The following is a 23332-nucleotide window of genomic DNA, read 5'->3' as shown; positions in this document are numbered from 1 at the left end:
AAAAGAGGGAAGTGTCAGTGCTCATTAACTCTGATCTCTGTGATATTATTCTGTCAGTAGCTTTTCAGGCTCTTCTTTAACACCTGCCCCCTCTCTATCAGATATTCTGATGTGAGAGGATGTTTAAAAAGCATACATATAGGGTTAGACTTCAGTTTTATATTAACAGGAGCTCTCTTTTCATTCACTGGACTATGAGGACTCAATGTATTTATTGATGTATGTTACAGTAACGAAGGGTCTGTATTTCATCCCAGATTTTGGGGTGAAATGTTGAGCAGGTGGGGACGGCTGTAGGCTACAAAGGTTTGAAGACTGACAGGCCCTGTTCCCTTTAGATAGTTGTTTTGCTATGGCTGTGAAGAATAAATTTGGACCTAAGCTCCTCTCAGTAAATGCTGTGGCTTCCTGTACTGCGTCTTGCAGTCCTTCTAGAGGTGGAGGGAATGTTGTACTCGGCATTAGTAGACTGAGGAGTAGCATAGCTCACAGTTGTAGCTTTAGTGCTTCATGCCCATGTGTGAAACAGCACAGAAAGCCCACAGCAGAATTCACAGTGGAGACACTTGCCATCTGCTCTGACCTTGTGCCTCCTTCCCCAAACTCAGTATCAGATGCTATTATGGGTTCGTTCACTCAGGATATTGCTTTGGTGAAACTGTATGCTTCTGCTGCTCCAGCTGTTGTGTGTGGGGGGATTATCTGCAGTACTGTGAACCTGATAACCTTCCACAAATTTTAATTCTATGTGTGGAAGCAAGTTTGAGTTGGCATTGCACTGCTTCTCCCAAGTTCAAAATATAAGGGCTGCTGAGGTGAAAGTGAAAATGGGGTTCCTAAAGCTGGTTGTCAGCTCTTCTGTCTTTCCCACCCTCTTGTCCACTCCTCTGCTTAGTGTATGTTTCAATTCATGGGGTGTCTGTTCTGCAGTGTGTTCACTTGAAAATCTCGAGACATATATAAGGCTCAGTGTTCAAGAAAAGCTTTCTGTAGCACAGAGTTGTTCAAGTGCTTTCAAAGTTGTAGGTGTCTGACCATATGCCCAGTTCATTTGTGGATTTCTTTTTGTTTTGTTTTCCTTTCCTCCTCTTTCTGCTGCAGCTCAGTGAGCGAGCCCGGGAGAGGAAGGTTCCTGTCACAAGGATTGGACGGCTCGCCAACTTTGGAGGTCAGTTTGCACACCCTCATTTGTGAAGTCACTATGCTTGTACGTACTGATTAATGGCTGGCTAAAGCATTAGTTGGTTCTATTTTCTAGCTAAGCTTGCTAATAGGAAAGTGCTTTCCCACAAGTTAGCTCAGTGCTTGATTTGGTCTTTTTCATTACAGTTACAATTATGGATCTTGGCCTTCAGTCAGAATGAAGTTATACTTTGAATCCTGTCTTCTGTCACTCTTTTATCATATCTAACTACTACTGTGATAGTATGGCAAAGAAAAAAGCTCCCCACTTAAATAGACTGTTCAGATGCATTCAGCAAGCTACCTGTAAACAAGAACTACAGAGATGGCATGGGTTTTCATTTGTCTTAAGGCAGTAGGCTGATATAGTCCTGGAGCTTATTTTTCGCATACCTGTTCTGAAATGGGGGAAAAAAAAAAAAAAGTCGCTTAAGAGTGTAGGGCTGATGATTTGGGAGTCCATAGTTGAACTGCACATCTTCACGGTAACACATACTGGGCTGGGCTGTTTTAATGAGAGGGAGAGGGTGAGGTGCAGGTTGTTCTCCAGTCTGTACAAATACCCTGGTCCTGCATATGTGATTTTACTTTACTGAGGAAACTCTCCTTCTAGTCCTCAGAGTATGCTGTTACTGTCAAGGATAGACAGCTGGAGCAGCTGTTACTTTAAATAATTTTTTTCCAAACTGATCCTTGCTACTTCTCTGACAGTGGTTAAATATAAAACATATCCTTTTCGTATTGATTTTTGAGGGTGGGGAGATTATAATTGGCGAGGTTTGATTTACTTAGCCATTGCTTATAAACCATTTTCTCCCAGGAAGGATGTAAAGTCTGAGCTTGTAAGATCAAGCCAACTGAAACCTATGTGAATTTTATTTGCAGAATGGGACTTACTATGTTAAAAATCAGCTAAATATTTTCAGTAATATTAACAGATGGTGCTTATCTAATGTCTTATATCCAAAGCCGTCAAAGGACTTAACATGTTAGTGAGAAAAAGGGAACTATCACAGTATTGCTGGTGGAAATGATGATCATAGCTAGTCTTAGCTAATCATTAGATGAGTTGTGTCTCTGTTGTTGTGGGTTTTTTTTTGTGACTGTAGTGTTTTGAGATGATAGTAGCCTATCTAGGCTGTGAACAGTCTCTCCCAAGTAGCCTGTTAGGCCCTTGTGGCTCTTGTGATTCTCTTTCACAAAATTTACTGGAGAAGCACACGTGCACAGTAGACATTTTTGTGTTGTGGATCCCAGAAGAAAGAAAAATTGCCTGTCAAATGTAATTCATATCAACTATTATATAAAAAAACAATTATTCTTCCTCTGTGTGTCTCTTTGTCAGAGTAATATGCACACTAGGAGGAGTTGGGGGCAGGGACTGATTCTATGCAGTGCAGGAATAAACAGCAAGTGAGTTTTGTGATGACATAAGGTTTTAATTCTGGTCAGATCTCTTTAACCCTGTAGTTCACTGTAGGTTCTCTGACTCCTCAGTATGTTTAGTATTCCTTAAAGGGAAGCAGGATTCATGATCTGCTTTTTGGAGTAACAAGGCATCACTTTAAAACTCACTTGACTTCTTTGTTTTTAAGCTCCAATAGCATACAGGTCTCCATTCTAATCTAGCCTTGATTTTTATGGAAAGTGTCCCAGCACTTTTAGCTGTCATCTTCCGAATTTATATGTGGCTGCTTGCTGACAGCTGGTGGATGTGAAGTGGCAGATGACCAAATTTTCTGTGAACTTCGAGTTCCAGTGCTGTCACTGTATGCTTCCAGCTTTGGCACCCAAGGCTGTTGTATGAGGAAAGGCTGACTCATGCTTCGAGGGGAAATATAACTAACTACCTGTCTTCTCCTAACCTTCGGTTAAAAAACAAAACAAAAACCCCACCAAACCAAAACCACAAAGGGAGAGTAAGAAAGAAACAATTGTTTATAAGCAGCATCCCCAGTCATATCTCTGTGGCATCTATTTTTGGTCTTGCCCTTCTCCAGTTATCTGTTTTATATGATTTAAATTGCTGGCAAGACAGAGCTCTTGCTTTCAGAATGCTTTTGGGGGGACCCTGTGTTGCAAAAATGGTGTTCGGGTTCTCTGGTCTCTGCAGTCTCTTGTTAGCATACATTGCTTATCTTTCCCTCTGAATTTTTCCTCGCAACAGCAAGAAATAGTACTGTCAGTACACTGGCTAAAAACCAACAAATGTGACCTACAGGTAGGTGGTTTTTTCAGTTTAAGAAATCCTTTGGTAATATTTTGGTAGGCTGGGTAATGCTTGAAGAAGGTTTCTGACTGTGTGGTGAGTCTGAAGTAGTGTGGGCAGCCCCACATGAGGAGGGCTACCTAACACTTGATGGTCAGATCTTGATCCAGACTGATATGAACTTTAAATGAGCCTCTAGAACTGCATGGAAGGAGGGTCTCCATCCCAAGTTCAGAGTGTTTTTTCTGACCTGCACATGGCCTTGAGAGAGCCAGTGCAGTTGTGAAACCCTATCAGCTAATTCTAGTGTGGCTTTTCCTGACTGGCTCTTATCTGATGAGAAATGTTCTTTTCAAATTGCATCTTTATGAAGCATTTTAAATGCTTAAATCAGGAAACATTAGCTGATGGCAGAAGCTATGGTGTGCCATTCACTTTTACGCATTATTGATTCCTCTGAAGTTGTTAGTGAGCTTTGGCTTATGGTTGACTCTTTTCCTCTTAGATTGTGAGCAGGGGAAGATAGTACTTGTGTGCCTCTCCTGGCTAGTTACTGTCCTCACTGTAGTCCTTTTTGGGTATTATTCTCAGGAGTGATGCAAGAGGCAGTGTGTACAACTTTTAAAAATATCTGCAAGCTGAAGACTGAGGCTGATTAAGGGAGTCTCACCAGGGCATAGAAGGCAGTTTCCAACTGAGATGAGAACTGATTTTTTGCTTTCGTAAGATCCAACCCAAATTAATGTGTGTTGGTCTTTTTTTTTAAAGAAGGCAAGATAAGCTTAAAGTAAACTAAGTGTTTCAAAGCTCAGTGTTGGAAGTTCCCTGTGCCTGCACAATGTGTGTTCTCTCGTGCGTTTTCTCATGTCTTGCCTTTTCAATGGAAGTCAGAAACAAGGTGTAGGATGATTTGATGAGAGTCTCCAATTACATTATTGGTTTTTGGGAGCCCCTGCTGCTGCTGTGGGATGATGGTTAACAGCTGGAAGGAGCCCTTTTACAGTGGATGTCACTGTTAACCTGTGGAATAGTAGTGACCCAGCTCTGTCCTTGCTTCCTAGCAAGATTGGAGGGGTGATTATTTTCCTTCTCTCCTAGCTGCCTCTTTGCATTGTCTTGAAAATAATGAAAGGCAGGAGGCTGTTCTGTATCAGTGAGGGTGTGTAGCTTAGAACAAGCAAGCTTTTTGTGCATGATTTGTTTGTGTGCTTCGGGGTGCCATCTTTATTTGAAGACCCCAGGAAATCATTGTGGGGAAATACAATGGTTGAAGTGGATTCTTCCCTTACCACCTCCACACCAGTCAAACTAGCATTTGACTTTGACTTTTCTTGGTGGGATAAAACTCACTTTTTTCTTTATTTCTATATTAGAAGAACATCATTTTAGACTTGGAGAAGATGGAGAGATGTTGAGTAGGTCAAAAGCAGAGTTCATGTAACTATTCCTGGGATTCCGATAGCTGAATTTCCATGCTATTGGCACGATCTCACTCACACTTGAATAATTTCTCCTCTTGTCTTTGCATGTTTTTTGTTGTCCCCTTGATGTTATAGGGAATGTTGATCTCTGAGCTGTGGTGTCAGGGCACTCTGGTGGGCGATGGATGAATTAGTAACAGGAGACAGAAATACTTGGACTGCAGAGTTCGCCTGGCTGCTTACCTCTTCTGGAAGCAAAGAACGTTTTGCTGGGAAGATTGAAGATCATTTTCTCCAATGCTTGCATGTAATACTGAGCTAATGTTTCTCTGTAATGAGCACAAGATCCTCTACTGAACTTCTTTGTCCTTTATATCTATTTTTGTGTGCTTCTTCCAGCAACTGGAGTGACTGCTCGTAGGTGTATTTATAGTACTAAATATCATCCTTGATTTTTACTTGTTTATTTTTTCTTCTCAGCATTGGAATTGGTAAAACAGATTTTTCTGCAGGTTTTTTGTTCCATGCTTGTTTTGTAGCCTCATGGGTCATCAGTTCCACCCACACAGTTCTTGATCTTTTTTTTATTTCCATTCTCCCTTCCTCACATCATTTGACTTTTCCAAGCAGTTTCTGTCTCCCTTAATCATATTCCTGATTTGTAAGTTTGTTTAATGGTATAATCCTTTTGCAATAAAGAAAATTCAGGAAGCTTGGAAGGAAGTCTAGATCTAATGTGATTGTAGCAATTTTGGAAAAGAAAAAAGCCTCTGGAGGTATGTTATTAAAGGGTGTAAAGGACTGACAACTACAGGATTCAGATTGTCATGAGAGTAACAAGTGAAGGTGGCTTCTGGTGAGCATTTAATGCTCAGAAAGCTAGTGGAAATTGATGCACAACTGTCTGCAGATTGCAATGTGTTCTGTATGGTGCTTGTGGGAGTTGACGTGACTGAAACCGCGGCATAAGCTGCTCCAGGGAAGGGTCTCACCCCCTCCTGTGCTTGGCAGACTGAGCAGAGTGATAACAGCACATTCGGTCTCCTGTTTGTTTTGTTGTGTCAGTTGCTGAGCAAGAGGATTCTTCCTGAACAACACTGATTACAGATCATCTCTTGATAGGCTTGTTTTGAAGTGTAACGGGTGCTGGAGATGCCTGGAAAATGTCTGAAGAGGCACTCTGCTTGTATAAAACCAAGTGGCATTTTCCAGGCCTGAAATAATCTGTCCGCATAAAGTGCAAAATGCAGGAGTGTGACTTTCTCAAGGTGCTTGGGGATGTTATTTTCTAAGGTGCTGAACCATGGCTGTTCAGTGATGCTGAAAATTGTCCCAAAATGATTGATCTTGAAGGAAATACTTATCTTGCAGACAAGGAAAATGAAGGACGACAGGAGTGACTTGTGCAAGGTCAGTAGTCTAGTGGCCCAGAGGAGGGGAGTGCTTTTCTACAGCTGTGCACGTTCCGTGGAGGGATGACCTGTTCCTGGTAACAGGTGAATGGCTGGCAGCTTGTGGCGGGTTAACGTTGGCTGGCAGCTAAGCCCCATGCAGCTGCTCACTTGTTTCCTCCCACAGCAAGATGAAATAGGAAGAGCAAAAGTGAGAAAACTTGGGGGTTGAGATAAAGACAGTTTAGCAGGTGAAGTAAGGCTCCCTGCACAGGCAAAGCAGCAAGAGGAATTCATTCACTGCTCTCTATTGGCAGGCAGATGTCCAGCCGTTGCCTGGGAAGCAGGGCCTTGGCATCTGTAGCAGTTTCTTGGGAAGGCAAACACTGTAACCCCAAACATCCCCCCCCTTTCATCCTCCTTTCTCCAAGCTGTTACTGCTGAACACAATGTTATATGGTATGGTTATCCCTTTGGTTGATCTGGATCAGCTGTCCTGGCTGTGTCCTGTCCCAGGCTCTTGCCCACACCCAGCCTACTCATTGCACGGGCAGAGTGGGTAAAAAAAAAGCCTTGACACTATGCAAACATGTCCAGCAACAGCTAAAAAACATCGGTGTGTTATCAACGCTTCCAGTCACAAATCCAACACACAGCATGATACAGGCTGCTGTGAAGAAAATTAGCTCTTACCTCAGGCAGACCCAGTACACAGCATTAATTGTGTTCAAATAGTATGTGCCTAGACCACAGCATTTCAGATGGGTGGGTGTGTAAGAGAGGCCTGGAAAACAAATCTGGTGGCATTTCATGAAATGAGTGTTGTGGCACTGAACCCTCCTCAAGTCAAGTACTTGCTTTTTGATCCCTAGAGTGTTCATCTGGTTTGTAAGATGAAGGGTGAAGTTTTCCACACTGTTTTTTGTTGTGAGCTGTGTGGGCTCTGAATGCCACTGTGAATGAAATTCAAGTTGGTAAAGGAGAAGGTAACACATTCCTGAAGTTCAGGGTCAGACCAGTCCCTGGTATTGATGTTAGTGCATGTAGTTATAGCCATGAGGAATTTAGGCTATTATTTAATTCCTTAATTTCATAGTTCTTCTGATAATAACTTGGTAAGAACAAAGGAATGAAGTGAGTAATTGAGACTTCGGAAAAGTGGCAGCTTTTTCTAAGCCCTGGATATTTATGGAAAAGACCAAGTTTTGGCATTGTTTTGATGAGAAATACAACTTTGAATTGTTATCTGTTTCTTAGTGATAGAAGGTTACATATACAGCTGACTTCAATTTTTGCAGGCTTGACTGCTAAGAAGCAGCAAACACCCAAGATGCACATGACCCTGTACAGTCCCAAGAGTATTGCCTACCCTCCTGCTACCACATTTAGAGCAGGGCTGCATAAGCCCTGAGATGTTTCCAAGTAGTTACTGAAGACTTGAAGTAGGAATGCTGCATTGCATTTTTGTGTAGTGCCCTGAGCTAAATATCCTGCTGCACAGAATATATGATATGATTATGATATATACCCTGATAACTATGATTATAGTTTGAAGATGCTTCAAGCCTTCATTTAAACTTCAGATCTTTAAACCAAGAATCAGCTGTTTAACTGTAAACTCATTTATGCCTGGCTTTAGTTTATTTGAAACAGTTGTTGATTGATGATTGGAGTTAATTTTCTAGCAAATTGGACAGAGTGGAACAGTGAGGAAATTCTTAAGAGCACCTATTGTAAGAGAAGCTCTATTTCTAGTGCAGTCTACAGTATAGTTTAGTTCTGATGCTCCACTGTGCACCTCCACGAGAGGGGAGGTGCGACACATGTTCATTTGGAATCTGATCTTGCCTACACTGATGTAAACCACAAGCTGCTCTGGAGCATGCTAGAACTTCTCCAGCTTCTGGAAGACAAAGTAGAATCTGGTTCCTAGTCTTCCGTTTGCCTTTGAAGTGGTTTGCGTCTTAATGATGAAGCGATTAGAAATTTCAGATAGGTTTTACTTTAAGTGCAGGCAGTAAATCTCAGTAGTGAACATAGAGCCTTTAGAAGGAGATGCAACGTATTTAAGTTGGAACCAATTAGTGCCAGCTCAGTTCAGTCTAGCTCTGATAATGACCAAGCTGATTTCTGATGGGGAGCATTGCTTTGGAGGTGGTGAAAGTGGGATCAAGGCCAACAGAAGTGCTCTGAGTGGTCTTCAGTCTAGGAAATCACATTTTGTTGATGAGTTATCTATCCTGGCTTTTTGTCTGACTCTTGGTACTTTCTGCTCCAAGTTGCTGTCTTGCATGTGGGATCTCATTGGAGATGATTGTATATCAGCATTTTAATAGATATTGTTTATGCTGTTTGCTTCTTTCCTGTGGAGTCTAGGAATGTTTTTCTCACTTTGTTCAGCTAATAAAACCTCTGGATTTCTGGTGCAAGGCTTGCTCAGTGGTCGTGCGTGGCTTGGCCCTGTTGAAGGGTCTGCACAAGTTAGTAACAGCAGACATCCTTAGGCTTAGATTTGGCATTTCAGTGCTGTGCCTCCAGAGGAAAACTTGCAGAAAATACTGAAAATTTAAAAAACCAAGCAAAGCAATTAAACCACAAGAACCACCCCACAACCAACAAAACCCCCCAACAAAACAAAACCAAACAAAAACCCCCAAAATTATTTCAGGGCTTTTTAATCTAAGTATTATGATATTAAAATCATAGCAGCCTGTGAAAGTTATATATTTTCTGAATGTAGATTTCTGTATTGTCATATGCTTTTAAACATTCATGTACAGTGGAGAATGAAGGGTGGTGTGACAGTTAAATGGCATGGGAGGAGCTCTGGAAACAGTCCTTGAGAAGGCCTTGTAATGTCACTGATGTGTCCTGTGCTTCACCTTATGCTGGATTCTTTGGCCCAGTGCATGTAGTCTGCAAGATTACAGATGGAGCTGTTTCTGAAGCAGACATGCTGTGCAAGTTTGAAATTTTATTGGTAGAGGTGGGGCTGTAATTACCTGGTGGGAGAGAGAAAAAACTCAACGCAAGATGAGGTTTAACTTGTTTGTGCCCTGGCTTCCTCACTTGAGACTACAAAATGTGTGCATGCATTTCGTCCCACACACATGTGCAAAATGTCATGTGCTGGTCAGCTAGACTTCCTTCACTGTACTGACTGTGTCCCCCGGTTGTCCTACCTGGGAAGCTGTCCAGTAGTGCCTCAAGGAGGGCTTCAGGTGCTTGGAAAACATGCACACCCAGTACTGCTAGTGGTGTGGGAGTCAGGCATGGCAGGGTGAATCATTGCTGAGGAGCTGTGAGGGAGCACCAGCTGTTCTGGTTGCCCATGTCGTTTGTTATCCAGAAAAATAAATATTTTGAAATTGGGAAGGCAGTGAGACCTTTGATAGTAGGGATTACTGCATGATTAGATCTGTGTCTCAATTTAACCTTCTGTGGCTTTGGTCAGTTTAGTGGAGGCAGATAATGCTTCTTTTGTAGTTGCAGCTTAATCTGTGTCTGTAAGACAACGCCCTAGAATTCACTGCTTGCAAGGGTAATAGTGCACGTGGAGTGCTGGTGTTTGGTCTCACGGTCTTACTGTTGCTGTGCGAGGTTACTCCTCAGCACAGCTCCTTGGAATTGCAGGTTACAACACTGCTTGGATAAGGTGGGCCTCTGGAAAAACATGTTTCTGTTCCTCACAGTCAATGAGCACGTGGAAATCCAAGACAGTTAATGAGCACAAATACACCTGAATGCTTAAATAATAGGGTCACAGAGCCTTAAACTCTTCTGGCAGTGGCTTCATCTAAATACAGTTTTGCTTCCCCCTGCTGTGGCGGCACAGTGAGGGATGAGGAGGATTCTTTTCTTTCCTGAGAATTGTACTGGGAGCACCACATTTGTGAGCTTCCTTCCTCTCCTCTTCTGCATGCCACAGTTTGAGTCTGCAGCAGGGCCTCAGCCAGAGCACAAAGCTCCGAGTAGCACTCGATGTGCTTTCTAAGATCCGGACATCCCAGACTGGCCTAGCCCATGATACCTGGCTGGTATGCTGAGCTGAAGTACAGGGGAAAACAGTTCAGTGTCAAACTTGAAGATGACTCCATTGCAAAAGTCAGGATGTTCTCATAAAGCTGTTTTGCTGCTGTGCATTTGACTGTGTGGCTTAAGGTTAATTACAAAAATGCCTCTGTATGTGGCTCAGAAGGTTTTTTAAATTTGGCCTGGGTCTTTTTCTTCTTATTTTAAAGGACTGGCTGTTGGTCTTGGCATTGGGGCATTGGCAGAAGTTGCAAAGAAGAGCCTTAGACCTGAGGAACGCAATGGTAAGCCCTTTCTACATTCTCATTCTTTTTCTTTTTCTTTTTAAAATCTTCTTTCCCAGACAGTTTACCTGCATCTTCAAGATTTTATTCTTTTGAAAGCTGGGACGGTGAGGCAGGCAGAACAACAGGGGGATGTGGGTAGTTTTCTATTTTTAACATAATCCTTCTCCACCTCCAGACTCTTTTTCCACCTAAGTACACCACAACCTCACTATGTAGATAGAAGTCAGAAGTATATGCAAGAGAACAAGTTTATGCCAGCACAATTCCTACAGCTTACTTTCCCATAGCTGCCCATGAGTTTGAATACTATACCTGTGCCTGCTCTTGGATTGTCTCGGTCTAACAATTTTTTTAAACTGTTCAGTGAAGCCAGGTAGTTCTATCAGTACAGAAACTGTAGGTGAACCCTTATGTCTGAAAACTTAGTTGTTAGCGATTGTAGTCTTTGAAATTTGAGGATGTTCTGCCTAGTAGGAACTCTGAGGATAGCTGCTCTCTTCAGGGAGAGACAGAGCACTTTATGTACATATTAAATGGCAATTCTTTATTTCCAGTATCTCTTTTTTTTTTGTCTTCTCAAGAATTCTCATAGCCAGTCAAAAGGCTATGCTGTGCAAATTAACCCAATGTTGTTTTCTTCCCAGCTTGTTTGAAGTTGGAGGCAAAACGTTCCTGAGTTGTACCTGGCCATGTCATAGTGGCTTTCTTCTAAGTTGGTAAAATAGGTGGTACTGCATGGTTGTGTGCGGGTGAATGTTTTAGGGTATAGAAAGGACATGACATTCTTTCCTATAAAACATGAGATTACTCTAAAGCTTATGGCTCCATTCACCTCCATTCACTTGTTTCTTGTTCATGAACAGCTTTGGTGGGATACTATAAAATGTAAAGTTCTCTGTTACAGGCTCTTCGGTCTTCAGCTGCTCTCTCTGGTTTGGCTAGTATGTTTGTGTGTTTAGATTATTTCCAGTAATTGAGGGATCTGACAAAAGGGCTAAGCATTTGCAGCTAGAGTTAAAAATTGTTACTGCTTTAGAAGTGTTGCTTTGAGATAATGACAACTGCCTGGGTCCTTGTAATTTTACTCTGTGGCCAGTAGTACTCTACTGTTGAGGCCAGCTTGTGTCTTCCCCTGGTCATCTTTGGGGGTAGGAGGGGGATGGAGACTGAGAAGGTGTGAACCTCTATTCCAGGAGGTACTGGAGTGGCTAAAAAGTGAAGAAATTTGGTGATGGTGGTGGTAGATTAAAAAAAAAAAAACACCCCAAACAAAAAACCACCACAATTTAATCAGCCCCCACCCGCAAGCCAAAATCCAGCACCCCAGCAGATGAAACACATTCCCTGGGTGTTGGAGAGAGGGGCAAGGGAAGGGTTGTGTGCCACCCTGGACACTGCTTGTTAATGCTTGTATCTTTGTATTCCCTGTACAACTAGGCAATGCAGAGCAGCCCAGCAGAGAAAAAGAATCCCTGGCAAAGAGCTGTTGTTTCTCTCCATGACCTGAGGTGTTTGAGGCTGGGTGGGTTTCTATGCTGTGATTTAAAAGCATGCATTCGGGCAAACGGGGCCCATCCTGTAGCGAATCCTTGAACTCTTTTGCTTTCAGCACTTGTGATGTTTGACAGGTTTTTCATACCTGTTGGAAGTTGATTATTTGCTTTGCTTTTAATAGAGGAGGAATTGCACAACTGTTGGTATTTCTTTGCTTGCCAGATTATTTTCTAATTGGGCACACCCCAAAGTAAAAACATAAGCTTGCAGAGCTATGAAATTTGAAGGAATAACATGAGCTTTGTTTCTCTTCCTCACAGCATGAGAAGGGATTCTTTAGAGGGCAACAGATGCCTTTTCCTTGCAATAAAGCAATTGCACCTTCAGACTTTTTTTTTTCTTGCTAAGGAATGATTATTCCCCTGTAACTATAACTTGGTGCCAGAAGCCTGCTCTGCAGCCTGAGTCATGCTTTGGCAAGTGTAATTTTCTTGAACAAACCTTGATTAAAGAATAAGGCATTGAGGGCTGCTGGCTTTGATGCTAGACAAGAGAGTTAGAAAATCACCTGACTTTTATTTTTAACTGTCTTGCTTTCATTCTTGTTTCCTCTCTTGCTGTCAAGTCTGCTTAGATAAGAGCTTGGAGCAGTGGTGATGCTGTGAAGGAGAAGGGTAGTGGGACTGAGAATGGGCCAAGAGCTGAAAATATTGAGGTGATGCAGAAGTAGCATTAGCATCTCTGTGTTTCAGCCCTTATACTCTCTTGGAGCATCTCAGGCCAAGGACACAGGAAAGTCTCCAGGTGACTCAGCTATAGCCTCTAGCTAATGTCCCTGGATGTGTTTTCCACAGGATTTTACAGTGGTGGGTAAGGCTGCGTGGATGAGAACTCTCTCCATGGGCTCTGCCCCTGCAGAAATGCATGGCAGAGGATATGTACACAGTTTTGAGTCCAAGATTCCATCTTCTTACTGTTCTTCTGGCAGTACCAGCCTTAGCTGTTCCTGGGGGAAGTCTCTTGATGTAGGTACCTCTACATTTCTTTAAAAATACCTGTGCACCCTTTTCATGATTTCAGCTTGAGGCATTTGTGTCCAAGTTTTCTGGCTGCCAGCACCACAGGCTCAGGCTAAGACCTGTTGAGAATGACATATTGTCCTGTTCTCTGGAAGCTGGTAGAGGATGTCTCTTCTCTCCCCACTGCTGCAATATTAATAGTAGCTTGGCACTTCAAACTTAAACAAGTAGGATGTGTATATGCCCAAAGGCATGCCTAAGAATTTCATACTCTCACTAACATTCAGAAGTGATGAGAAAGAGCCTTCTCTTAGTTATCCTCCTCTTGTCCAGTCAGTACAAATGAAAGTGTCTTCACACTTTTAAAATGGAGCTAGAAACTCCTTAGCTACAAGTGATCCTAGTAGCATGGCTTGTACTTCTTTCCATTAATGTTATTAAATGGAAGGACCACAAATACTTATTCTACTGCACGTTCTCTAGCAACTGCACTAGTGCTGATCTGTTTTTTTCCTGCTCAATTTTCCCATCCTTATTCAGTAGCCACAGGGCTCTTCTCTTGCTGCCTCGGATTGTCTCTATTCCCATAAACAATTCACTACTTAAGAGATTTATCCTAGAACAAAGAAGTCTGGTGCAAGCGTTTGTGAATTTCTTCCTTCTCCATCCAAGCCCAATGTCCTGGACATAAATTCTTTCCACTGCCAAATTCCTGTGAGTAGGTGCCGGTTTTGGTTGTTGGGTTTTGTTTTATTTTTAAGGGCTTGAGGGCCTAATGGTGCCCTCTTTAAGTGGTTTGGCTCATCTTATTTTTTTAAAAAAAAGGATGGCTGTACTTGATTTCCAGTGGGAATTTTCTCTTTAGGCTGATGTAGCTAATTAAAAGTAACCTCCTCAGTCACTGGTGACCTTGATGGCAGGCTCAGTATTTTGAGTGTGTATCTAAAGTGCAAGGCTGACACGGGGTGGGTGTGGGAGGGTAGAATTAATTTCCAGGAATAAATATGAAAGAGTGCCCAGATAAATAGCTGTTATTACTAGTAAAGAGATTCTGGGTTCAAGGTCAACTTTGTAACTTATTAATGACCTGTACCAGGCTGTTCTACTAGGCACTGTGCAAATGCCAGGCTGGGCAGAGCCCCGAAAGGCTGGCATCTCGCCTAGGTTTGAATGTAAAGTTGTTTTCTCATGAAAAGGCATAATGCAATCTCCTTGAGTTGTCAGTCCTAAGTGCTCAGTCTACGTTCTTGACTGTTCCTTTGCCCCAAAGTTTGTGTGTGAGGTGGTCCTAAAAACAAATACACACAAAGTCCAGTGGCTAGTTCTCCATTTGACAGTAGCAAAGGAAGTGGAAAAGCAGTGATACAGTTGTGAAATGCACATGGTTTTGGAAGGGTTCATGCTGATTATGGGTTTGGAATGGAAAACATGGGTGAAGCACTCCTGAGGGCCTCTGCTGTGGAAGAGCTGACAGGCTCCAGGCACCATGGCTGCAGGAACCTTTATTTCTGAGGTCTGCTTGTTGCCACAGCTTGTTTAGATGCGACTTCTATTTCCCTTTTTTTTCTTTCCCTGATGAAGTAGGTAAAAAAAAAAAAGAAAACAAAAACAAAAACACACGAAAAGCTTTGTGATCATAAAATAGGGAGGAAATAGTTTGTAGCATCAAAAGGTGCCAGCTGTTTTGGGGAAAAATAACTTATTGAAAATTGGCGTATTTCGACATGAACTTATGCTGGGTTTTATCTCCACTTCCTTTCCACCTAGTCTTGGAAGCCTATGTCTGTTTTCTCTCCACTTGCCCATTTACATAATTCTGCTTTTCACTCTTGCTTTCCTTCTTGTTCATGCCCACTTTTAATAAAGTGTGTAAACAGGCAACAGCAGCTGCTCACGTGCTGTTGGGCTGCCTAGTGATCAGGTAGTGCCCCTGTGGGCTTGACTTCAGTGAGAAGCGTGCCAGGAGAAGAGGATGAGGAGTGCCTGTGTTTGGCTCTTGCTCTGATAAGACTCTGTTAAAATTGTCAGGGTTCACTGGCTTCTGGAGGTGACTTTAATCATTAACTAACTCCTTTATCCTGCTGCAGACTCAAAGGAGAATGTTTTTGTGTGCAGGTGGTATGGAGGAAGGTAAGGCTTTGACTTGTACTTTCCCTAGCTCCTGTGTGTCTGATGGAGCTTATACGAGGGATTATTTGCCTCATCATTGCTAAGGGGACAGTTTTCCTGATGGGACAGTTGATACGGGATCGTTGAGACCAAGAGCTGTGTTAGATGGCTCCCAGCACTCTGCTCTCCAGAGCCAGCTTTTCAAGTGGGAAATCCTTCTGCCCTGGACAGCTCTACCTATTCAGTTTCTCAGACTCCTTACATTCAGGATCCAGAGCAAAATGTACTCTGAGGATTGCTGTGTGATGCAGATGGTGACTTCTGGGCCCCTACTGCTTCTCTGCATCTTGCTCTTGAGAGCAGGATAATTGTCCTGTGTACTCCCTCCTGGTGTGTTTATTCCTCTCTCCTTTTCATGTGCATTCTTTACTTAGGACAGGGATTTGTACAGATAGATGTCCCACATGCAGTGCCATCTTGTTGCTCTCCCACACAACAAGTAAAGGAAAGAGAGGGGCCTGAAGGACAGGGGGCAGGGCCTGGTAACTCTGTGCACTGCCAGTGGAGACTTTGGCAGTGTCACTTCTCTAGGGAAAGCTTTGTAGGCAAGCTAGCTGTTTGCAGGGGCTGAAGGGTGCCTGTCAGATCAGTAACATGCTTAGCACCTCAAGAAAGTGGTGCCAAGTTGTGTGAGCTACCAGAGTTTAGGCAGCAGCTACTTCAGTCTGACTTTTTTTTTCCTGTCCCCTGGCCAGTCTAAGCTCCCTCTGTATACCTTCTTGATAGCTAGCTGGAGATGGAGAGGATCTCTTGCAGCAGTGTATATGACACACCAGTAATTTCCATCTGCCTGAGATCTTCAGGGCTGTTGCAGCTGCTGTGCCTTTTTGGGCCCTGCTTGTTGTATACGGGTGCCTCAGCTGTTCTGTGCTTAGTATCCTTTCGTCCGAAGTGTTGGGAAAAAAAAAAAAATGTAGCTCCAAGATCAGCATACTAGCTGTGGGCCCTGCAGCCTGGCTGTAAGACCTGACCTTCTTCCTGCTTGGCTCTGCATCAGTAGGAGCTGATCTGCAGCCCCAAGAGAAGTGGTTGGCGGGTGCCTGCCTGCCCTCTCTGTTCCTGCTCTACTGGGCATTGCACTGGAGAAAGAGTTTTGGGTTGCATCTCCCAAAGGGACCACAAAATGGAATCAGGGTCTCCTTCCCTCTCCCTTAAAAAAGAACCCAAAACCAACCAACAAACAAACAAAAACAACAACAAAAAAACTGGAGGGGAAGTGCTTCTTATGCCACATAAACCCCACATTGCATACTTGGAACCGTGGCACTGGTGTGTAGATGGCTGCAATGACCACTTAGTGAGCCTGTCAGACATCAGGCTTTATCTGTTCTTGGGGACAAAAATGTGTGTGTGAGCATGTGTATTTTGGGCCTTGTTCTGTGCAAGCTGTTTGCATGACTGCTGATGGGAGTAAGGACAGAAGGATTTGGCCTCCTCCCTGCACGGCCTCTGTGTGCAGTCAGAACAAGTGACTAGCTACATTGAGAGGTTCTGTTGAAGGGCAGCATCTTTCTCAGTAACAAGCCGCTCACAAGAACATGGCAAGGAATGCCATGCATGCATGAGGATATAAAAGGGGAAAAAGTTTGGAGATCTTGACAACAGGAATTAATTTCTCCTCCAGCACAACTGTCCAAGAAGGGCATGGTATCACAGATGAGTGTGCCTTCTGGGCTGCTTCTGTGAGGACTATCTGCAGCTGCCCTGGATTTGATTAACCCTCATCATGGATTTGCAATCTGCTGCTTTTTCAAAATGCTGTATTGCAGCCGTGGTGTCTTGGGGTTATGGTATTTGGTTTGATTAGAAAAGAAAGTTACTGTGGACTTGAAGATGTGAAAGCTGTGCCTGCTCTCTACAGATTTGTAGTGCACACTCTGGATGTGCAGTTGCACAGCAATGTGTGTGTATATGAACATACGTGTTTTGGGCAAGAATTATTTGGTATGAGAGAAGAGGTTTGGCACTGGTGTGAATCCTGCTTCTACATTAAGAAGTGCTAGCATGTTCTCGGTCTGTGCCAGTGTACTGTCAAGGCTTTTGACAATTACCCCTCACTGTGGCTCACCCCTGCTGCTCTTCTGGGGCTATGGCTATGCTGCAGCCTACAGTGTGGGACTTGAGAGACCTTTATGTAGTGTTCTAGGCTGAGCTAGCTGATACAGTGAGTTCAAGCACCAACATCTGCCCAGGATCCTGGACAGTTTGCATAGCAGCGCAGACATTCATGGGGGCTGTGACTTGCTGCTGTTGGCCCTCAAGCCAGCGATATCAAAGTTGTCACAAGACATGTACAAGTTCAGTGAAGGCACTGTGTAGTCCTAGTTTGATTTCTCTGGGGAAGAAAAGTCTCCTGTTGAATGGGGGCTAATATGATGAAGTGAGCTTGCTGAGATGAGGGTGTTCTTTATCCGTATGCTTTCTCTCCTTGCCCTCAGGAAAGAAAGCGGTGATGGATTCTAGCCCATTCCTGTCGGAGGCCAATGCAGAAAGAATCGTGAGAACCTTGTGCAAGGTCCGGGGAGCGGCACTGAAGCTGGGACAGATGTTAAGCATTCAAGGTAAGTGGTAATATAGGTCCTCAGCTATCCTCCTTAGTGCTGCTAGGTGAGGCATTTGATTTCTTTTGATACATGGTCAGCTCTCTAGAATCAGTGTCAAGTGAATGTGGAGAGACTAGACAAGTGACTTTTTCATGTGAGAGCAGTGATATGTTTGATTCAGTTCAGTCTAATCACAGTATGAAATAACTAGACTTGTGCACTATATACCACCACTTTTCCAATCTCCCTATTGTGTCAGGCACACAACTGAAACTGGTTGAAAATAAGGTGACACTGTTTGTGAATTTTAATGCATGTATTGAAAGCAGTTGTTGTGAAGCAGAGCTATATTTCACTCTACATGCAGTTGTCCTGCTAGGAATGAGGAGGACAACAAGAACATGATCCTGTTCTTTGCTCACCAAAAGTGGTCGAGGTTATATCTGCAGCCCTCTCCCATTATAGCAACCTGTTTGTGGCTTACATGCTTTGTTGACATGGAAGCTTTGCTGGAAAGGCCAGTACAGCTGATAATATTATCAGGTATAAAACACTTGTTTTCATCTTGAAGAGACTTCAGACTGGTAGTTAATCCATCAGGCTCTGAAGTCAGTGATCACAGGTGAAGGCATGAGTGACATCAGTGTCTGCACTGAACTGTTAGGTTACTCCTGGGAGACAGCAGGTGTGCTGAATTCAAACCTTATCTGGACCCATCCACTTTGCCTTCCTGCCCAACTTGATAGGGAAGGGAAGAACCAGCCAAAAATAGCTGTTACGCTTGTCTGGAAATAGCTTTCAAGATGTCACCGAAACAGAGTCAGTGTCTGAGTGTTTGAAGTGCTCGGCTTTCTTGGCTTGTGCTTCTACTTGAATTTTTGTAGGTGTTGACCGATGAGGTTGGATCTAGTGTTGTATTGAATAACTTGGGCTAGCCAATAAAGCAAGACCAGCTCCCTGTTCCAGAGAGCCCTGACTGTGACATTTCATCGTTCTTCATTTGCTAGTCACTTGTTTTAGGCGCGTGCCAGGCTAAGGCAACATGAACAAAGCTAGGTGGGAGGCAGCAGCTGCTGTGCAAAGGCTGCAACCCATATGCTGCTTTCTCACCCCCTCGAAACTGCCAGGTGCCAAAGACTAATGGTTCACAGTGCAGATCCAGGAGGAGCTCTTGTGCTCCTTGCTTTCTGTGGCCAGTGTGTGGGGTGAGTGAGCTATGTTGGGGAATTAGCTCTGAAGTTAACTTGTCTGCCATAGGTGGGAATTAATTTAAAATTCTCAAGACACTATTGAGTTGCACCTGGTACGTGCCCAGAGCCTGGTCACAGCTGCTCTGGGCTTGGATGTGAGTGAAGAGGGAATAGCTGTGAAAGGCCAGCTCTGAGGAGCAGAAGTGCTCTGTGTCTTTGTCACTTGCCTGCTGTCTCCTCATGTTACTGAGCTCTGGCCAGAGTGTTAAACACTTGCCAATTGACTTCACTTGGGTGTAAAGAACATACAGGACTTTAGCAACCTCAGTGGTGCTGCCCAGACCTCAACTGACTCCTGTGTCGAGTGCATGGTGAGAACATAGGCCCCGGTAACCTTGCTGAGGGACAGTTGTGGTGAAGTAATAGACACTTCCAACAGTGTGGAGTATTGGGTTCTTGGGCTGGCTGTTTGGACAGGAAGGTTTCATGCAGTTTCTGCCACTTCATGGGCTTCTCTGTGGTGTGGTGATAACAGGGATGTGTACTAATTGAGCACAGGGGCTCTGTGTTGCCTTGTCCAGGTGCAGCTGACCACCTGTGAGCTAAACCATCCAGAAGTTACGAAGCAGTGTCCTTAACCCTGATGTCTGCTTCTGGGAGTTCAGTGGATTTGTTAGGGACCCACATCCCTGAAGGTCATGCACAGAAAGGATGTCAAGGGCCCAAAATCATCCTATGTTCTGGTGCGTGTGCTCTGGAAGATGTTGGAAAGACAGCTGCATTTGTCAGTTGAGTGCCTTGTCTTGACTCTTGCTTTGTGTTTTCTTCTGGTAAGGTCTCATCAGTTTACCACAAAGACGTATAAACCTTGTTCATCAGCATGTTGTAAGCCTTGTTTTGTCAGAGTTGCCTCCACAGCATGACTGATTTTTAATGTTGCTGCTGAGTTTCTGTACAGTCAATCTGCACTTGCAGGTTTCTTGGCTATTTGACATTGCTCTCATGAACAAAGCAGTAGTGGTCAAGCAGCCCCAGTTAAAAATGCCCTCTCAGACTAAAGGTTGAAATACCTTGTGAGTGTTTTGGATGTCAGCAATAAGCAAAATAACAGAAGTTGATCTTAAATGACTGTGGCAGACCCTGATAGCTTGACACAAATGGCTTCTTGGGAGCAGGAGTCAATTTTAGTGAGGTGCCTTCTCTTTCTGCAGAGTCATCCTAGGAGGTGCAGGTTATCATGCTTACAGCATGGTGGCCAATACTTTCACATACTCCTGAGAACAGTTTTTGTAATGTTCAGAGGCCTGGCAGTGATACACCATTGACAATAGAGCAGAAGTTTCTTTCAGTATTTGGAATGCGCACGCAAATGCAATGTCTAGTCGTCTTGCAGGGTTAGAGCATCAGAACGGGAGTATTACTTGCTGTTCCTGCAAAGCCTGTTAATCTCTGACTTGTGGTGACAGAATGGGAGCTCCTCTTGATTCCACAGTGGGGTTTTGTTAGTACTTTTAAATGCTGCTCATGGCTTTGGCGGGAATTTCTAAACAATGCCGTGAGTGTTAATGTTGTGTCTCTGCATTATGTATCTTTTTCTTGCCATTCCTTTTCATCCTGCTTCCCAGGACAGTTCTCTTAAGGTAGCTGTGTGTTTCTTGTTTCCTGGGATAGATTTATGGCTGTAAATGCATCTGTACATGCAGAGGAATGATAGATTTTTATTTGAATGTCACAAGTGCATGTGCAGGTTGAGTTCTCAAGATTAAGGCTGGTAGTCTGGACTTTTTCAGTGTCTGGAGAGCAGCAGATAATTCCTCTATAATCCTTTATGGAATGAAAAGTTTGCCAGAACTGGTGGCTTTTCTCTGAGCTGCTGTCGAAGCCTTTGCTCAAAGGAGAGGACTAATCTTTCAAGATGCGTGTACCCCCTCCTCTTTCTTATGAGTGTAAATATTTGCTTGCTAAATCCTTCTGATTCTTAAAATAACTTACTTTTGGCTCAGCTCTGTTTTCTTCTGCCTACTTGTAGTTGCTTTGCATTTGGGTAGTTGTTTACAGTAGGAGATGCTGAATCTTGATTTGAGTTCAGTACTTGCGTAAGTGGTGTTCTACCATTGCACAGCTTTCTAGAGAAGCTGCTGCCCCTTAGAATGAACTGGATTAAACCACGCCATGAATTTTGAGTGTGTTGGGATGACTCTCCAGAGGGTTCCTTCTGTGACCTGTGTTTCCCTGACACAGTGTCCTCTCCTAGACCTGAATGCTGTACTGCTGTCAGCAAAAAGATAGGCTAGTGGATGACAGAGCTAGTGGGTGCAGAGTGCTCTGCTCTTGGGTTTGTGCAACCTGCCATCACACCAAAAGCTTCCATGCAGTGCAGAGCTGCCTGCTGCTCTTGGCAGTGCTGCTGGACAAAGCCAGGGAGCACTATGCTTTCTAGTGTATTCATACTTTGTCTTTCCCTTGGTAATTGGGAGGGGGTGCACAGAAACTTTCTTCTGCTGCAGGAAGGAGTTTAGGTGATGTTTGGGTAATATGCAGGTATTTTGCAAGAGTGAAAAGGAAGGAGTAGCTTTTTCTCTTTATTTTGCTGCTTGTGCACAGGACTTCTGTTTGTCTCATTTCTAAAGGTGTGATACATCAGGTGGTGTGCCTCAGGTGCTACTTCTGGGTATGGAGAGTTTCTGAACTAGAATTATTTTCAAAGCCTTCATTGGGGTGTGCTTGGGGGCAGGACAACCTGACTTGTCTGAATGCAGGTGCATGTTTCTTTGTGTGCTGAAGAACTGGAGAATGCAGTGCCTGCACTGACTGCCATGTGCTTTTCCATTGGCAGATGATGCCTTCATCAACCCCCATCTCCAGAGGATTTTTGAGCGTGTCCGTCAGAGTGCTGACTTCATGCCAATAAAGCAGATGATGGTGAGGAATATTCCTTCCTGCTTCTCAGGGGAGGAGGGACAATAAGAAAATAAATGTCACCTGTTACATACCCCAGTAAGGGAGGTGGATGGGGATTTTTAAGAGTATTCTTTCAATAAATGTTGCACATTTTCAATTGTGGGTAACATCTGATTCCTTATCTCAATTATGTGCTGCCTTTTCTCTCCAAAATACTGAAGGTCAGCAACAGACAGAGGGGAAAAATGTGGGGTTTTTGTGTCCTGAGACTGTGCTGATGGAACAGGATGTTGGATACAAATATGACTATAGGGTCTTGTTGAATGTAGCCTCTTCTTCTGTTTCCTCTCTTTCACCTTTCTTATGGATGTTAATCCAGTGTCTAAAAGTGCCTACATCCCACTTCAGAAATAGACTTACAAGCCTTAGTCTGCTGGAAAATAAACAGCAAGTTTGTCCTTACTTTTTTGGTTAAATCTAACCCACCATCAAGAAGAGCCAGAATGAAGCAAACAAAGTTTGCTTTCCCCAGTATACATGTTCTTTCTTTCTCTCTACTTCCCTCTGTAAATTAAGATGTGAAGGGTGCTGCAAAAGAAATTGCCAGCACTACTTATCTTCTGAAAGACATTGAGCAGAGCCAGAACTTAAATATGGCAGTCTGGCAATGTAGCAAAAAAGCTGTTAAAGCAGGCTGTGATGTTTAATTGTCAATATTGCCTTAAAGAGAGTCACTCTTGCATGCGTGGATTACTTCTGTTCAGCTTGGCAGCATGATGAAAGAGGAGAAATATCTAACTCCTTGCTCATTTTCTGGAAGATAACAAGTGGCACCAAAAAGGGGACTTTTGTATTGCTAAGGCAGTGGTGTTTGTGCTCAAGATCTCTGTCTTTTAGGCCAGAGCATAAAAGCCTCACACAGATCTGATCAGCATCTGTTTCGTGCTGGGGGAGCACTGCTGGCTGGACCACTCCTCGCAATGGTGTGCAGTGATGAGGGAGGGAGGACAAATCTAGAAAGCAGGATATAGGTACTCAGAGCTACTATAGGGTCTGTGAGTCATCTTAGAGGAAGATAATTTCCAATAGTGAAAATCTTAAATCTTTGTTTCCCATACCCTGATGCTTTCTTTTTATTTGTAGAAAACTCTGAACAATGATCTTGGTCCCAACTGGAGGGATAAACTGGAGTCCTTTGAAGAACGCCCCTTTGCTGCTGCTTCAATTGGTCAGGTTCACCTGGCACGCTTGAAAAATGGGAAAGAAGTTGCCATGAAAATCCAGGTGGGCTTTACAGACCAGCCTTGTCTCTTCTGTGTGCCCCATAGAAGGGCAGGGGAGCTGCATAAATATGTTTACTGCTAGACAGATATGAAACATTTTAATGCAAGTGAAAATTTGAGTCCAGCAGTATCTTGCCTGGTGCAAGCAAGAAGGGAGGGACAGTAAAGCTTCTGCAGCTTGAGCCAGTCTCTGACTCCAGATGGGCGGGAG

The 23332-nt window shown here is 43.6% G+C and overlaps 1 protein-coding gene across 3 annotated transcripts in view; it reads left to right on the top strand.

Annotated features, from left to right (window-relative positions):
* COQ8A (coenzyme Q8A) overlaps positions 1–23332 on the top strand; it is a 47754-nt gene that overhangs the window by 15409 nt on the left and 9013 nt on the right. For 2 of the 3 annotated variants that reach the window (XM_074817757.1, XM_074817758.1), the window contains exons 4-8: positions 1102–1168; positions 10445–10519; positions 17643–17765; positions 21774–21859; positions 22982–23122. In XM_074817757.1, coding sequence (XP_074673858.1) covers positions 1102–1168; positions 10445–10519; positions 17643–17765; positions 21774–21859; positions 22982–23122 — 492 coding nt within the window. The remainder of the gene's footprint in view (positions 1–1101; positions 1169–10444; positions 10520–17642; positions 17766–21773; positions 21860–22981; positions 23123–23332) is intronic. The other variant, XM_074817759.1, reaches the window with a different exon arrangement.

The sequence above is a fragment of the Strix aluco genome, chromosome 3, assembly GCF_031877795.1.
Source record: "Strix aluco isolate bStrAlu1 chromosome 3, bStrAlu1.hap1, whole genome shotgun sequence".
In the NCBI taxonomy this organism is placed as follows: domain Eukaryota; kingdom Metazoa; phylum Chordata; class Aves; order Strigiformes; family Strigidae; genus Strix; species Strix aluco.
Note: the sequence above shows the minus strand (reverse complement) of the source record. Positions and strands in the feature narration are given on the sequence as shown.